We start from the raw sequence: 17,132 nt of genomic DNA on the forward strand, positions 1-17,132 counted from the left end.
GATGGGAAGAGGGTACCACAGAGCCCCAAAGATCCCCATGTCTAGAGATCTCAGCCCCATTCTTTGCCCCACCCAAGAAAGTGTCCTTCAAGTTCTTATTTTTCTACTGATGGTTTGGGCTATTGGCCAGATTTTCCCCAGCTGTATGTCTGGCTTTGGGAGTCTCCTCACTGGGTAGACTTGTGTTTTCCCATGGGTACTGGGGACGTGAGAGAGTAGTTGTCTTCAGGACCTCCCAGGGTGGAGGGGAAATAGTTGGGGCTGTAAATGCCAGTTTTTCTGAGTTACTAAACTTTAGACTTTGCGCTGAGATTGCTCCAAGCATCTCCTGCCTGCCTGGGGCCTCACACCTTTGCATATTGACTTCTGGCGCTTCCTCCTTAGTGAGTTCAAGTGAATTAGGATGCCACAGGGACCGTGATTTGAGTGACTTTAGGGGTTTTAGGATAGTGCAGATGGCAAGAAATGGGACACTAGAATGAGAGATATAAATAATGAGGTAATACTGACCTTGGATTCAACACACACAATAAAATGCACAAATCTCAAGTGTACCACTGGATGATTTTTTTTTTTTGGTATTTTTTTCCCTCCTCAAAGCCCCAGTACATAGTTGTATATGCTAGTTGTAAGTCCTTCTACTTTTTCCATGTGGACACCACCTTAGCATGGCTCGATGAGTGGTGGCTTGGTGAGCGGTGCCATGTCCGCGCCCAGGATCCGAACCCGGAACCCCCGGCGTCGACACGGAGCGCGCGAACTTAACCACTGGGCCATGGGGTCCGCTGGAGTGTATGGTGTGACAGTACACATACCTATGCAGCAAACTTCCATCAGGATGCAAAACATCTCCATCCCCCTGGTACATTCCTTTAACTCCCCTTCACAGGTAACCCCTGGCTCCCATCCCCCAGGGCCAACCACCATTCTGTTGACCTCCCTCCCTGAAGATTTTTTCTGACGTTTTAAACTTGCGGGTTATTTAGAGAAAGCGCGGAGAGTGAGGTGGCAGGACCAGGAGCACATTGAGGCTGTCCAGGGAGAAGGCGCCGCCAAGGGCTGCTGCGGATCTTTTACTCCATAGGATTTTGAAATCCAATCGAGTCAAGCCTTTCTTCTGCCCGCACCACAGACGTTTTGCAAGAGCTGGCCTCCAGCCATCCGACGCTTCTCCGCCGGCCCAGGGAGAATCTATTTAACCGCTTTGTTCTCTTTTTAACCTGTTTGTGCTTAACCGGACCCTCGACCCCAGCTCTCTGTTAGCATTTGACAGCTTTTTGGTTTACGTAAGAGAGAAACTTGAGCTCTCCGTCCAAACTCCAAAGATTAGGTTCACTGGGCTCCAAGCCTCTGCCCCGCCCCCTGCGCCGGGGTGGCTTTGCAAGATTCCTCCACCGTGAACGAGAAGACCGCGTGGGGGGTGCCAGGCCCGCCCCAGACGCTCTGCCGCCTGACCTTTGAGCGTCTACAAGTCACCAGCCGGGTGAGTGCCCCGGGCGGGCCAGCCTCCCGCCCCCTCTCTGCAGAGGAAAGTTCTGGAGACAGCCGAGCAAAGCGCGCTTGGCCGGTCTTCCGACCGGGGCCGGCTGGCGGGAACCAGACCGCCCTCTGCGCGCCCCCTCAGCCGGCCGGGGACGGGGCCCGGGACAAGGCAGGGCGGCCTCTAGCTGTCGCTTGCCGGGCTCGGCGGGCGCCTGAGGCTGCAGCGGCGCCACCAGGCTGTGCGGAGGCCCCTCGGGCGCGCGGATGCCCCAGGTGTCGCACGGGCCCCTGGCGCCGCGTCCCCGCTCGCCAGCGCTCTGCTGCCGCGGCCCCCGCCCCGAGCCCGGGCGGAAAAGGGCCGTTTGCCAGCCCCTGGCTTGCATGACCGAGCGGGGCTTAAAAGCTGCCATTGCACAAGTCCCGCGTCTGATCTCGGGTCTTATCTCAGGTTGATAACGTGAAGGCCTTGGGAGTGCGCGCCAATCTCTAACAGCCGGTGAAGATTGCAAGTGCTCTGACACTGCCCGTCACTATCTGTGTGTCTCTAAAAACAAATGCAGTTTATTGAAGGAAAGATGAAACCAAAGATTCTTTTCCTTTCTTCCCCTCATTGGTTTGCCCATCCACGTGTGGGACCACTCATTTCAAAGCAGATAGGTGCCAGGGAGAAGGTGAAGATGCGGGCAGCGTGGATGGTCATCAGGGTAGAGTTGGGAAAGATAGCAGGCTCTTGAAAGTTGCCTTTCTTCCTTCTCCTACATGGGTTTTTTAGATAATGTTTTTCCTTTTCTGATAATTTTTCTTTTTCTTCTCCCTGTTCGCTGGTCAGTCTCTGGTCTAAAGTCCCAGCATAGAATGTTCCCACTTTTGGAGCTCAAGACTCCTTGCCAAACTGGCTTGGTGCCTTCCTAGGCAGCAAGAAATAGCTGAGGGGCTGTCAGATCCTACCACGGTGCCCAGGTGACATCCTTTTCTCCACTCCTTCCATTGTCTGCATTTGCAAATGGATGGTAGTTCTAATTTAGTGTATTATCACTGATGAACGTATTTCTAAAAATGCAGTTCAGAAAAAAATGCAAAGCAGGAAGGCCCTGGCCTTGAGCAGTCAGAGATGGAAATCAACAACATCGATGGATGGGGAGGGCAGCAGGAGACGGTGACCCGCAGACGCCCAGAGGAGCCACCAATGAGGGAGCTGCCTGGCCCCTGACGGGCCCTGGGGCCTCGGTCGCCGGCATAAAGGGCAGCCTTGCCTTGTCTGAACAGCACTAGCGCCAAGGCGTGGATGTTAGTGCTGCTTTTTCCTTCCTCTTTTTAAAGACAGCTTGAGGAAAAGCACTGGTAAGTGGATTGAAGATGTCTCGTGTTGCCGCCCATCAGCTCTCTGACCTTCTTCCTGCGTGCCGCCTCCTGCCGCATTGCATATCTTATTCTGATTTGGGGAAGGGTGGCCAGCTTTTCCAGTTCTGATAATGAACTCCATCTGTCTTGGGTTCTTACCAGGCTCCTAAGCCAGGTGTTTTGCTGAATTTGCTCCACGTGATTCCATTCCATTTTCTCTCTGTCACCTTCAGTAGATCCCCCGTGACAATGTCTTCCATTAAGATTGAGTGTGTTCTGCCCGAGAACTGCCAGTGCGGTGAGTCGCCAGTGTGGGAGGAAGCGTCCAGCTCTCTGCTCTTCGTAGATATTCCTGCCAAAAAGGTTTGCCGGTGGGATGCGCTCAGCAAGCAAGTGCAGCGAATGACCGTGGGTAAGGATGAAGGCCCAGCTCCGAGCAGCCCGACAGCCATCTTTTCCCTGGGGAGGGGTGGTCACTTCATGTGTCATTCCCCGGACCCTTCGTGTTTAAGCATACTGAATATGCTTTCACACTTGTGGATTGTCCTGCTCTCTGGGTCCTCCTACTTTGACCCCGGAGTAAATTCTGGATGGTCAGTACTTTCCTCTTCTCCTGTGCGTGAGGGCAACGTTCCCCATCGGGTTTGGATGGTGAGGCCCTGGAGGAGCTCTCCTTACTGCCCTCAGATGACTGAAAGCTGGAGAACCGGTTTGTGGCACAGCAAAGGCTGTCTCCCTTGGGTCAGGCCAGGGCCTTAATTTTCAATATAAGAACAGGTATAGCTTTCTTTGAAAGTGAAAAGAAGAGCTTTCAGACTCAGAAAGCATCACCCGGGACCATCTGCTCCCTGTACAAACTAGGATGCACGAGGAATTGCGAGTGCATTTGAATGTGGCTCTGCTTCCGGCCGGTGTGACTCCTGGAGGAGGCTTTTATCCCAAGGGTGTGGGCTTGAGTAGCGCTAGAGAAAGAAGTTTCTTGTTTTCGTTACTATGTTCACAGAAAAACAACCAGGAATTCCTATGACCTTGGGATGCTCTCTCAACCCCCAACTGGGGACCTCAAGATTTTTTTAATCAGAGGAAACAGTTTTCTAATTCACTCAGGGATATGACTGTGGCTGGAGGCAAAGTGACTGGGACAGCAGAGGTCAGAGTGGGGGGAGGGAGCCATGGCCTTCCCTGGTCGCTCCTTCCCAGCATGCACAGGGTGGGGGGCTGTTCCCACCCCTAACCTGCAAGCCCCCCAAATGAAAAGGCCTGGTGGTGTCAGCAGTAGCTTGGGAAGCTGACAGAAGTCTTGGGCCCCAGGGTGGCATCGCTGTTGAGGGTGTGACCCTCCTAATAGTGTCCTGCACATTCCCTGGGACCCTTCTGAGCAGGGCTTTTAGCTAAGTAAGAGCTGCTCCCAAGGCGCCGGCGCCCTGCACTGAATAGGTGCTTAGGAAATGTTTTCAAAATAAATTTGGATAAATTTGTTTCCTGTGACTGCCCACCACAGCAATCAATCTCTCCACTTTAAAGAAAGAATTTTCCTTATACATGGAAAAATATTAAACCCAGAAAACCTAAAATTTAAAATTACAAAATATAGTATTATAATGAAGACATGATGGTTTTATCACTGCATCTATATTCCTATTTATTATTTTTTGTCATGCTTACTTCCAAAAAGGGTTTGAGAAACAATTTTCAATTAAATACGTATGAAATAAGCCCCTTAGAAAAGACAAGTCCTGGGCCAGCCCTGGTAGCCTAGTGGTTAAGTTCAGCACGCTCCCCTTCGGCAGCCTGGGTTCGGTTCCCAGGCGTGGACCTATGCTGCTCTGTTAGCAGCCATGCTGTGCTGGCGGCCCACATACTAAAAAATAGTGAAAGATTGGCATGGATGTTAGCTCAGGGCAAATCTTCCTCAGCAAAAAAAAAAAAAAAAAAAAAAAGACAAGTCCTGTATTGGAGGGAGAGAGAGATGTCACAAAGCCTAGTTGCTGGAACAAAACACAGTTTGTGTCTCTGAATTTCCTGGAGATCAGGCAGATTGAGCATAGCTTGCTCTGTGACAACTGCTCTGGTGCCTGCCCCACCCAGGTTAGGAACCCCTCCTCTTAACTTGATGTGGCACCTGTCCCCGTGTATGGTGACTGCCGTGGTTTGACTTCTCTGCTTCTCCCACTAGACTGGGAGCTTCCAGAGGCGTTGGGTTTTGTTCCCCTTTCTATCCTGCTGCCCAGAACAGCACACAGAGTTCATGCTCAAAGAATATACTTGGTTTCATAGCCTTCACTATTCGACAGAGGGAGGAGAGCGACCCATTGTCCAAAGAGCTGAAATCCTGGTAGACATGCCAGGGGGCGTGACGGCGGCAGGGGGCCGCCTTCTGACTGCTGCCTTTGCCTCCACAGATGCCCCGGTTGGCTCAGTGGCCCTCCGCCAGTCGGGAGGCTATGTCGCCACAATTGGAACGAAGTTCTGTGCTTTGAACTGGGAAGATCAGTCAGTAGTTGTCCTGGCCGCGGTAGAGAAAGACAAGAAAAACAATCGATTCAATGACGGGAAGGTGGATCCCGCGGGGAGATACTTTGCTGGTATGGTTTATCTTCAGCATGTGCTCACTGAGCTCAGGAGAAAAGCGCAATGTGTCTTCTAAAAGTCTCACAGCTGTAGTGGGAAAACCGTTATTCATAATGGGGCTTGGGTTGTCCTTTTATTAGTTGAGTCGCTTGTTTCCTAAAAAAAAAATCCCATGAGAAAAATTTCACCGATATTCCTTTCAGTTTCTGTCTCTAGCAGAGACTAAAATTTGTATGTACTTTTGTAGTTTAAATGAGTTTTAAACTAGAGGTTTTGTTGTTGATGTTTAAATTGGGAACAATTTCAAATTTATAGAAAAAAAATTTAAGAATAGTACAAACAACACCCTCTACCTAGACCCACCTCTTGTCAACATTTGGTTCCAGTTGCTTCCTCTCTCTCTATATAAACATATTTTTCTCCAGAATCATTTGAGAGTAAGTTGCGTATATCGCATGCCTTTACCCCAAAAATACTTCAGTGTGAACTTCCCAAGAAAAATGACATAGTCTTACGTGACCACAGCACAGCTATCAACTTAAAGAAGTTTAACATTGATACAATAATTTTATCGGATATACTGTCTATACTCTAGTTTTGGCAATTGACCAAATAATGTCCTTTACAGCATTTTTTCCCTCCAGCACAGGATCCAGGCTGGGATCACTTACTGCATCCAGTTGTCATGTCTCTTTCATCTTCTTTAACCTGGAACAGAACTTAGCCTTTCTTTGTTTTTTATGACATTGCCACTGTTGAAGAATACAGTCCCGCCCAACTTCCCCCCTTTTTAATAGAACATTCCTCATGTTTCTGTGTTTGTCTAATGTTTCCTTGTGATGAGATTGACGCTATACATCTGTGGCTAGAATACTGCGTAGGTGACGTTTTGTCCTTCTAGGTGCCATCTGTCCCTCATTGGTGATGTTAATTTTGATCACCTGGCTAAGATCTTCTCAGATTTCTCTACTGCATAGTTACTGTTTTTTAATTGCAATCTATAAGCATTTTGTGAGGTTTGTTAGGTATCTATTGCTGTGTAACAAATTACCCTGAAATTTAGTGGCTTAAAATAAGAAACAGTTATTATCTCACATAGTTTCTGAAGGTCAAAAATCTGAGTGTGGCTTAGCTGGCTGGTTCTAGTTCAAGGTTGTTTTATGAAGCTGCAGTCAAGCTGTTGGCCAAGGCCTCAGGAGGCGCTGGAGTCTCTGAGGGGGCCTGGAGGATCTGTCTGCATCTAAGCTCACTCACTTGGGGGTTGGCAGGAGGCTCAGTTCCTTACCGCATGGGCCTCTCTCTTCCCTCAGAGCCCATGATGAGCGACAGAGAGCACCCAGGGTGGAAGCTACCGTCTTATTATTGCCTAGCTCGGAAGTGACATGCCATCATTTTTGCCGTGTGCTGTTGGTCTCACCGATGATGATGGAGGGGACTATGTGCAAGGTGTGAATACTGGGAGGCAGGCATCATTAGGGGCCATCTTGGAGGCTGGCTACAACATGGGGAGCTGCTTTGAGTCCAAGCAAATATCCTGGTCCTCAAGAAAAGTTCTCCCTTAGCTTTTACATTTGTTGATAATTCTTGCTGGAACCAATCTTTATCATGATGGTTGCAGAATGACTTATACACAACTTTAAATGAATTTTAACGATTGTTTGAAATTAAATAATGCATTTCACATAAAGTTCTCATTTACCTCCCCTCACACCAACCCTTTAAGTTAGCCAAAGTTGATTCTAAACCCCTGCTGTCTCGCCTCCCCACGCCACCCTCTCACGTTGTCGGCCATGCTGTCCTGGCTCCATTCACTTCCAACATAGAAGGTAGGTGAGATCTGAGCAGCTGGCTTTGGATTGATTCCCATCTTCCTGGACTTTACACAACCACAGACAAAGTCCAGGACAGGTTGAAAGATTAAAGATGAGAATCCGTTGGAAGCCTTTCTGCCAGTAATTTCTGCAGGATAAAGAAATGTAATTAGCTACCCTAGCTTCCTGTTGGAACTGATTTTCTCTGTCCCTTAGGGCTGGAAGTTTACAGTCCCGTGGCACTTCGTGAGACAAAATAAAGACGTCCTCAGAGGCCTGAGTTCTTAGCCTGGGGTCCCCATTTCTTAGCCTGTGCCCTCAGGAAACCCCTTCAAATTATAGGCATCACTGTGGGTGTACATACTGGTTGTGTGCCTCTGCCAATGGCGCCTGAGAACCTTTTTGCAGACAGAGTTCCTAGCTTTCAGCAAGTGCTGAGAGGGGCCCCTGAACTGGAAAAGGGTGGAGTCACCTCATAGTCTAGATGGGATCTCAAGGTGGCAGGTAGTAACCTGAAGGTGGTGCCACACCCAAGGTCTGACCTGTCTGTGCTCACTCCTAGATAATGATGGATAAGCCAGGGCTCCGGCTTATTCTTTCCCTCCGAGAAAAAGCCCTTTCCATGCAGTGGGGGATTCACATTCATGTTTTGGGCATCTCTTTCTGTGAGGCAGATAGCGGGGAGGAATATTAATGAAACAAACTCAGCCACCCGCAGCTGGAGACTGCTGCATGAACAGCCTTCTCCCCAGGGAGGGAGGGCTTGCCCTGGCTGGCTGGCTGTTCCAGCTTCCCCGTATTAGTCCATTTTCCTCTCGATCTTCTTTCGGATGGAGCATGGTATAGGAGAAGAGCTTTCCAGTTGCTTTGTTACGGTCAAGTTCTGCTCCGCCCCTGAGATCACACTCAAGTCTATCTAACTGAATATTCACGTGCACTTGAGAAGAATGTGTATCTGCTGTTGTGGGGTGGAGTGTTCTATAAATGTCACTTACATCCAGTTGGTTGATGGTGTTCAGTTCTTCCATTTCTTTGCTGATTTTCTGTCCATTTGTTTCTCTTACTGAGAGAGGAACGCCGACATTGCCAACCATAATTGTGGATTTGTCTATTTCTCCTTTCAATTCTGACTTTTGCTTTACATATTTTGAAGCTCTGTTGTTAAGTGCATACACATACCATTTATCCCTGGTAATTTTCTTTGCTCTATTTTGTCTGATATTAACATAGCCTCTCCAGCTTTCTTTTGATTAATATTTGCATGGTCTATCTTTTCCCTTCTTTTACTTTCACACTACCTATGTCATTATATTTGAAGTGAGTTTCTTGTAGACAGCATATAGCTGGATTTTTAAAAAATCATTCTGACAGGGTCGCCCCAGTCGTGCATCAGTTAAGTTCGCACGTTCCGCTTTGGCGGCCTGGAGTTCGCTGGTTTAGATCCCGGGTGCGGACATGGCACCGCTTGGCAGGCCATGCTGTGGTAGGCGTCCCACATATAAAGTGGAGGAGGGTGGGCACAGATGTGAGCTCAGAACCAGGCTTCCTCAGCAAAAAGAGGAGGATTGGCAGCAGATGTTAGCTCAGGGCTAATCTTCCTCAAAAAAAAAAAAATCATTCTGACAGTCTCTATCTTAATTGATGTGTTTAGATTATTTATTTAATGTAATTATTGATATGCTTTGACTTACATCTGCCATTTTATTATTTGTTTTCTCTTCTTTCCGTCTGTAGTCTTTGTTCCTCTGTTTCCCTTCCTGTCTTCTTTTGGATTATTTGAACATTTTCTAGAATTTAATTTTAATTTATTTATTGTAATTTTTCACTATATCTCTGTATAGTTTTTTAAGGGTTTCTGAAGGGATTGCAAAATATATAGTTAATTTTTCATAGTCTAACTAAAACCAATATTTTACCACTTCAATCGGTAGTCAGCTCTTTATGCTGTAGTTGTCTTTATATACATACATTGAAAATCCCATCAGAAAATGTAATTTTTGCTTTAACTATCAGAAATATTTAAAGAGCTAAAGAGGAGAAGAAGAGTCTATTATATTTACTCATGTATTTAGTATCTCTATTGCTCTTCCTTCATTCCTGATGTTCCAAGCTTTCTTTTGGTATCACTTCCCTTATATGAAGAACTTCCTTTAGCAATTCTTTTAGAGCAGGTCTGCTGGCTGTGAATTCTCTTAGTTCTTTACTTCATATGAGAATGTCCTTATCTCACCTTCATTCTTGAAGGATAGTTTTACTGAATATAGAATTCCAGGCTGACAATTTTATTTCTTTCAGCAAATCAAAAATGTGTCACTTCCTTCTCACCTCCATGGTTTCTCATGAAAAATCCACAGACATTGAAATAAATAATAATAATTATTAGATGTAATATGTCATTTTTCTTTCATTGCTCTCAAGGATTTCTATTTGACTTTAGTTTTCAGAAATTTGATTATGATGGTCTGGGTATAGGTTTCTCTGGGCTTATCCTGTTTGGGATTTGCTCAGCTTCTTGAATAGATAGTTCTATGCTTTTCACCAAACTTGGGGAATTTTGAGCCATTACTTCTTCAAATTTTTTTTGGCCCTGTATTCTTTCTCCTCTTCTCCAGGAGTCCAATTACACATATGTTAGCCCTTTTGTTCTTGTCCCACAGGTCCCTAAAGCTCTGTTCATGTTTTTCCATCTTTTCTCTCTGTTGCTCAGATTGGATCATTTCTATGGATCTAGCATCAGGTACACTGACTCTTCCCTCTGTCATCTCTATTCTGCTATTGAGTCCGTCCAGTGAGTTTTGTATTTCAGTTATTTTATTTTTCACTTCTAAAATTTTCATTTGGCCATCCTTTATATCTTCTACTTCTTTGCTGATATTTTCTATTTTGAGTTTTGTTTCAAGACTGTTTACAAATTGCTCATTTGAGCATTTTTATAAGAGCTGCTTTAGTCTTTGTCAAATAATTCCAGCATCTGTGGCATCTCATTTTCTGCATGTGTTGATTCTTATATGAGTTGAGATTTGCATGCTTCTGTGTGCTGCCAAGTAATTTTGGATTGTACCTCTGACATTTTGACTATTAGGTTATGAGACCCTGTGTCTTGTTTAAATCCTATGGAGAATGTTGATATATTTGTTTTAGTAAGTAATCTATATGTTTAGGTGCAGACCACGAGTTCCAAGCTGCTTTCTGTTAGGTACCATTAGGATCTGTCCCACATGTGTGCCACTCGGGTCAGTCTGAGACTTAGAAGATGTTCTATCCATTCGCTCCCATTCTCACTCTTTGGTATGCTAATTAGAATCAGATCCCTGCATATACAAGTAAAGATGAGCCAGGAGATCATGAACAGCTTCAGGGGGTTGCATTCCTGAGCAACATCCCTCTTCACTATCTCCAGGTTCTTTCCAGTTTCCTGGAGCTCTCCTTTTCATTCCTAGCCAGAAACCACCCACTTCTATGATTGTGCTGCCTCCGGGGCCAGATGGCAGGAGGACAGAGAGGGAGGGAGAGAGAGAGAGAGAACACCAGAGCAGCAGTGTTTGGCTCTGCCCTTTTATCCCTGCAGCTTCACCAAACGGAGAGGAACAGCCCCTTAGCTCAGCGTTTGATTCCCGTAGGTTCCCGTTGCTGGCCACTCTCTGCTATTGCTACCCTGGCTGCAGAATTGCCTTGGGACCGGTGCATGAGAGAATGGAGAGAAAGGAGTGGAAAACAACCAGGAGATTTCTTCCACTCTCTCCGAGCCTCAAGAGTTTCCTTTTCTGCTCCTTGAGCCAGATCTAGAGGGTTTCTCTTGGCTCCCTGTCAGCCTGCACCACAGTGCTCGCTTCCAAATTCCAGGCTTTATTGAGTTCAGGCTGGGACGTACGAGAGGATAAAATGGAGAACTCACCACCAATTAGGTGGTACTTCAGATTCTGGTGTTCTTCCCTGAGCTGCCTGATATTCACTTTTCAGAGTTCTCAAATAGCTACGCCGTGTGTTTTGTCCAGGTTTTGTAGTTGTGCTTAGTGGAGAAAATGAGATTGGTGCAGATGAACTCCTCCTTGTCTGGAACCAGAACCTCTTGGTATAGTTTTAATTTGCATTATAAGCAAGGTAGTTGTCATTTTTTAGAACTATAGGACGCAGATTGGGATTGTATAATGATTTCCTTGATCTAGTCATGAGAAAGGGACCCTGGTGAGAAAAGATGGTGTAGCACACGGGGCAGGATGCTGCGGGGCGGGCTCAGTGCTCTGTGGGTTTTGTAGGCACCATGGCTGAGGAAACAGCCCCGGCAGTTACGGAGCGGCACCAAGGGTCCCTGTACGCCCTCTTTCCTGACCACCACGTGGAAAAGTACTTTGACCAGGTGGACATCTCCAACGGTTTGGATTGGTCCCTGGACCACAAAATCTTCTATTACATCGACAGCCTGTCCTACTCTGTGGATGCCTTTGACTATGACCTGCTGACAGGAAGGATCTGTAAGTACTTTTTCATTACTTTTCTTAACACTGCTGGTATTTTTTCATATGTATGTATGTGAAAAGGTCCTTACTTGTCAAATAGAGAGCTGTCCAATATTATTATTCCAATGCAGTAATGATTATGCAGACTTGACCATGCTGCCAGTCAAGGCATGGCCCTCAACACAATTAAATGTGGCCACAGTTGGCCTAATATAGATAGATCCTTAATCCTCTTTCTTGTCGCCATCACTAGAAAGAGGTTTAGTGTGAAATGGATCCTGTTCTACCAGGAGGTGCCTAAAGGCAAATAATATACAGCAGAATGGGATAAAAGACCAGAAAAGTAGAGTTTGGGGTTGCTATTTCTTATTTGTACTTTAGTTAACCATAGGCAAATTGTCAGAGATAAATTAACAACCTTTCAAAATGGAAAAGTAAACAAAGTAGTTGCAGAGGGCCGGCCTGATAGTGCAGTGGTTAAGTTCCCACGTTCCACTGTGGCGGCCCTGGGTTCACTGGTTCGGATCCCGGGTGGGGACCTACACACTGCTTGTCAAGCCATGCTGTGGCAGGTGTCCCACATAACTTAGAGGAAGAAGGGCATGGATGTTAGTGCAGGGCCAGTCTGCCTCAGCAAAAAAGAGGAGGATTGGCAGCAGATGTTAGCTCAGGGCTAATCTTCCTCAAAAAAAAAAAAGAAGTAGTCACAGATTGTTCAATTCCATCAATGGGCTCTACATGAGTCATAGCTTGAAACTGGGAGGGAAGGAATTAGTGAGAAGAATTGAGAAGGGAGTACTTGAAACTGTTTCATAAAGATGCCAAACCACAAGAACAAAACCAATAATAAAAATGGCTAAAAAAAATCACAAAACTCTCATGTGGATTTAGTCAGAGGCAAAATATTCCAGTATGGATGTTTTGGTTTGAAACATGTAGTGCTCTCTTTTTTGACTGTTTTTACCCATTTTATTCACACACGGTTTTAACATTTTTTCCCTTACACCTCAGTCTGATTATTGCAATGACCTGGGTCTTGATGTTTATCTTTTGTGCACTCTGATTCCCCCTTTAAGGCCAGCCAGTGGGTTTCTAGAACAACCCCCTTTCAGAAACAAGCTCTTCTAATATTTAGTTTGGACAGGTGATCCCGGAGCATTCAGTCAGGCAGAAACAGAACTCATACATCTTACTTGTTTTTGTGCTTGAACTATTCACATGGCACCATTAAGTTGCCTTCTAGAACTTGGAGTTAACCAAAGTAGGCATTTTTGTGAGTAAAGCAGCAGAGGCCTAACCGCAGGCCGAAACGTACGTGAGGTGGGCCTGCAGGCCTCAGCTGAGGTCCGCCTCAGAAAGATCTGCTCCTATTTGATTACGAATTCTGCTTTCTTTTTTCTCTTCTCTGAAAGCTTAGACAGACGTGTTCATACCCAAACTAAAGGGAGTGGATCCACCTTAAATCGTGTGGTAAAAACTCTTTGTTGAGGGGTGCCCGCTCAGGTTTCTGGACATTTTCTAGAGCTAGGAATCCTTCTGAACCATTCTACTTGTGGTGCCCCCACGCCAGGCCCTGGATGAGCAGAAGCGATCCGTGTTTCTCATCAGCTTGGTTACTCATTGTTTGATGCTCAGTATTGACTGGCCTATTGTGTTGTCGTGTGTGTGTGGTTTTTTTCACCACAGCTAACCGCAGAAGTGTTTACAAGCTGGAGAAGGAAGAACATATCCCAGATGGAATGTGTATTGATACTGAGGGGAAGCTCTGGGTGGCCTGTTACAACGGAGGAAGAGTGATTCGTTTAGATCCTGAGACAGGTAGGCCTAAGCCAAATGGGAAATCCCTGCTATGGCTAGAAAACACCAGACACCAGGGACTGGAGAAACTTCATTACTAATAAAGTCATATAGAGATGTATTCAAAGGTCTCAAGTGGATGATTTTGGGAAATAAAGGCCAAAGACAGCCCCAAATTTATAGTCAGAACTTCTTTTCCTGGGGAGATAAGTCTTTCTGCTCAGAACAAATTGCCGGGGAAGGTAGGTTAACTACGTGGTTGAAGTCTGACCTCCACAATCCTCTTTGAACCTCCCTATTACTCCGCAAGGGGTCCTGACAGTTTGCGCAGGTTGAAAATTTGCTAGAACTAGATTTTAATAAAATATTTGGTGATCTAGGGAAAAGACTCCAAACTGTGAAGTTGCCTGTTGATAAAACCACTTCGTGCTGCTTCGGAGGGAAGGATTACTCTGAAATGTACGTGACCTGCGCCCGGGCTGGACTCGACCCCGAGGCTCTCTCGCGGCAGCCTGAAGCTGGTGGCATTTTCAAGGTGATCTGGCTATTTCTTTTATTTTGAGGGTGAGGTGGGAGAGTCTCAGTTAAGAAACTGAGCAATGAGTGCTTTTTCATACTTCCAAAACATAATTCTATCTCGCATTTTAAGCTCATCGTGCTAGACGTAAAAACACTTTATTTACATTTTCCAGACTGTCACTTATCTGAAGTCCAGAACAATGTGTTTAGCCTACCTTGTACAGTACTTAAATTTTTTTTTTTTTTTGCTTCAGTAGTGTTTGTTGAAATTCTGTAAATCAGTAGAATAGGCTTAAAAAACCAGTGTTTGAAACATGTTTATAAGATCAGTTGATCGTTTTGATGTCACAGAATATTTTCAGGTTTTTAGCTTTTCTTTTGCAACAAAACAAACACTGATAAAAATTATACCCCTTTTGAGCTGAAAAGAAATATAGAAATCATCTGGCTCAAACCCCTTTCTTAACAGGTGGGAAAATGATAGAAATAAATTCAGTTTTAAATCCAAGTTAACTGTAAATGGTTGCTAGTTGGATTATTATATATGTGAATAATTGGGTTGGCCCATAAATACCTAATCCAGTAATTCCTTCTTATGATAGGAAATAAAACAAGGATAATAGGTGGCTAAATATATTATTATGAATCAGAAAAATGTTTTTAAAGAATATTTGTGAATTACCTTTTTTCAGAGTTTCTCTCCTGTCTTTTTTTAACAGATAACTGGCCTGGGGGTCAAAGGAATTCCTCCCTATGCCTACGCAGGATGAGTGCTAGGCCTTCTTTCCCACTGGAGGAAACTTTGAAGATAACTAGAAAATTCTGGAGCTCAAATTTCAATCTAGTTAGAAAAAAATGAAGCAATAATATTATTAACAGGGTTAAATTTTTCTTTGCAATTTTTTAAAGGTAGAGCATTTTTAACAAATGGGGGGCAGGTGGTTTTCATAACATCCTATAGACCTTCTGCAAAGGTACTATAGAAATGTAAAGAATTGTTCATCTGACAACCAGCCTCTTGATTCTTTGCAAATTGCTGGTGGAGGAGGGGAGAGGGAAGAGACCATATCTCTTCTTTATTCTGCATCTCATACTTACTATACCTAAAGCTTTAAAAAACTAATAAATAGTAATCTGGTAATGATTTATTATGATTATGTTCCGTTTTATTTTCATCATAATCTTATAAAATATGCTGCAATGCTAATCTACCTTCATATTACTCTTTTTTTTTTTTGAGGAAGATTAGCCCTGAGCTAACATCTGTCGCCAATCCTCCTCTTTTTGCTGAGGAAGACTGGCCGTGAGCTAACATCCGTGCCCATCTTCCTCTACTTTATATGTGGGACGCCTGCCACAGCATGGCTCGCCAAGCAGTGCATAGGTCCACACCCGGGATCCAAACGGGCTGCTGAAGTGGAACATGCGAACTTAACCGCTGCGCCATCAGGCTGGCCCCATATTACTCTTCTTTTAGTTTGTTATTTTATAAACTAAAATATTGCTGGACGATAAGAATTAAACACTTTGGCAAAGTCCATGGTTCCAACTGCCACCTAATAGATGTAAAAGTAATACATCACTTTGGAAAAAATTCTTTTTTAAAAAATAGTTTTATTGCATTATAATTGGCCAACACATATTGAAAGTGTACAATTTGCTAAGTTTGGCATACATATAGATTAATGAAACCAACACTGAAAGCAAGATAATGAATCTGTCTACTGCCCCAAGACTTTCCCTGTGTCCCTTTGTAATCCTTTCCTTTGGTCCCCAGATAACCACTGATCTGATTTCTGTCACTATACATTAGCCTTAAAATTGGGTAGTGTGATTTCTGAAACTTTGTTCTTTTTCAACATTGTTTTAGCTCCTTTGGCCTTCCGTGTAAATTTTAGAATCAGCTTGACTATATTTACAAAAAAAAAACTCTGCTGCAATTTTAATTGGAATTGATTTAAATCTGTAGAACAATTTGGAAAGAATTGGCATCTTAGGAAAAAAATAAAATCTTTGAATAAAAAAAAGAAGGGGGCTCGCCCCGTGGGCGAGCGGTTAAGTTCGCACGCTCCGCTGCAGGCGGCCCAGTGTTTTGTTGGTTCGAATCCTGGGCGCGGACATGGCACTGTTCATCAAACCACGCTGAGGCAGCGTCCCACATGCCACAACTAGAAGGACCCACAACGAAGAATATACAATTATGTACTGGGGGGCTTTGGGGAGAGAAAGGAAAAAATAAAATCTTTAAAAAAAAAAAAAGAATTGGCATCTTTACTATTTTGAGTCTTCCAATCCGTGAACACAGTATGTCTTTCCAGTTATCTAGGTCATCTTTGATTTCTTTCGTCAGCATCTTGTAGGTTTCAGCATACAGATCTTGTACATGTTTTGTTAGATTTATATCCAAGTATTTCATTTTTTGGAGCTATTGTAAATATTATTCTTAAATATTTTGTTTCCAATTGTTCATTGCTCATTTGTAGAAGTAAGATTGATGTTTGTAGGTTGACCTTGTATCTAATGACTTTGCTAAATTCACTTATTAGTTCTCAGAATATTTCTATAGCTTTTCTGGAATTCATTGGATATATAACCATGCCTTCTGTGAATAGAGACAGTTTTATTTCTTCCTAATCTGCATATTTTTATTTCTTATTCTTGCTTTATTGTGCTGGCTAAGATTGCCAGTACTATGTTGAATAGGAATAGTGAGAGTGAATATCCTTGCCTTGTTCCCAATCTTAGAAGAAAAGCATGCAGTCTGTCTTCATTAAATATGTTAGCTGAAGGATTTTTTGTAAATGCCCTTTCTCAGGTTGATGAAGTTCTCCTCTAGTCTAGTTTGCTGAGAGTTTTATTATTATTATTACTATTATTATTATTATTGCAGATGCATCTTATCAAATGCTTTTTCTGCGTTTATTGATATGATCATGTGATTTTTATTCTCTAGATGTTAATATGATAGATTTTTGCATTCCTGGGATAAACCCCCCCCCCATGGTGGTAGTGTATTATTCTTTTTATATGTTGCAGGAGTCAATCTTCTAACATTTTTTTGAGAATTTTTACATCTATCTTCATCAGGAATATTGGTCCCTAATTTTCTCTATTTCTACTGTCTTTGGCGTTGATATCAGGGTAATACTGGCCT

General features: G+C 44.2%; 1 protein-coding gene across 7 annotated transcripts; it reads left to right on the top strand.

Moving 5' to 3' along the window:
* Positions 1-978: 978 nt before the first annotated feature.
* On the top strand, positions 979-16,237 carry RGN (regucalcin). Of its 7 annotated transcripts, none has more exons than XM_023633225.2 (8): positions 990-1,483; positions 2,545-2,823; positions 3,057-3,235; positions 5,226-5,408; positions 11,462-11,677; positions 13,349-13,480; positions 13,840-13,994; positions 14,698-16,237. In XM_023633225.2, exons 3-8 carry the CDS (start codon positions 3,073-3,075, stop codon positions 14,746-14,748), a joined length of 900 nt encoding a protein of 299 aa, XP_023488993.1. In that variant the 5' UTR covers positions 990-1,483; positions 2,545-2,823; positions 3,057-3,072; the 3' UTR covers positions 14,749-16,237. The 7 variants fall into 7 exon arrangements, with proteins under 7 accessions (XP_014584227.1, XP_023488993.1, XP_014584226.1 ...); XM_023633226.2 differs by having other exon boundaries at positions 1,410-1,483; positions 3,060-3,235; XM_070256684.1 differs by lacking the exon at positions 990-1,483 and adding an exon at positions 1,523-2,442 and having other exon boundaries at positions 3,060-3,235.
* Positions 16,238-17,132: the final 895 nt, after the last annotated feature.

This window comes from Equus caballus, chromosome X (genome assembly GCF_041296265.1).
Source record: "Equus caballus isolate H_3958 breed thoroughbred chromosome X, TB-T2T, whole genome shotgun sequence".
In the NCBI taxonomy this organism is placed as follows: Eukaryota; Metazoa; Chordata; class Mammalia; order Perissodactyla; family Equidae; genus Equus; species Equus caballus.

Excerpts from the sequence above, each read along its gene's own strand:
- RGN (XM_014728741.3), top strand. The coding sequence starts at position 3,073 with ATGTCTTCCATTAAGATTGAGTGTGTTCTGCCCGAGAACTGCCAGTGC. Across the intron at positions 11,678-13,348 it reads CCTGCTGACAGGAAGGATCT|CTAACCGCAGAAGTGTTTAC; the intron begins GTAAGTACTTTT and ends TTTTCACCACAG. Across the intron at positions 13,995-14,697 it reads AAGCTGGTGGCATTTTCAAG|ATAACTGGCCTGGGGGTCAA; the intron begins GTGATCTGGCTA and ends TTTTTTTAACAG.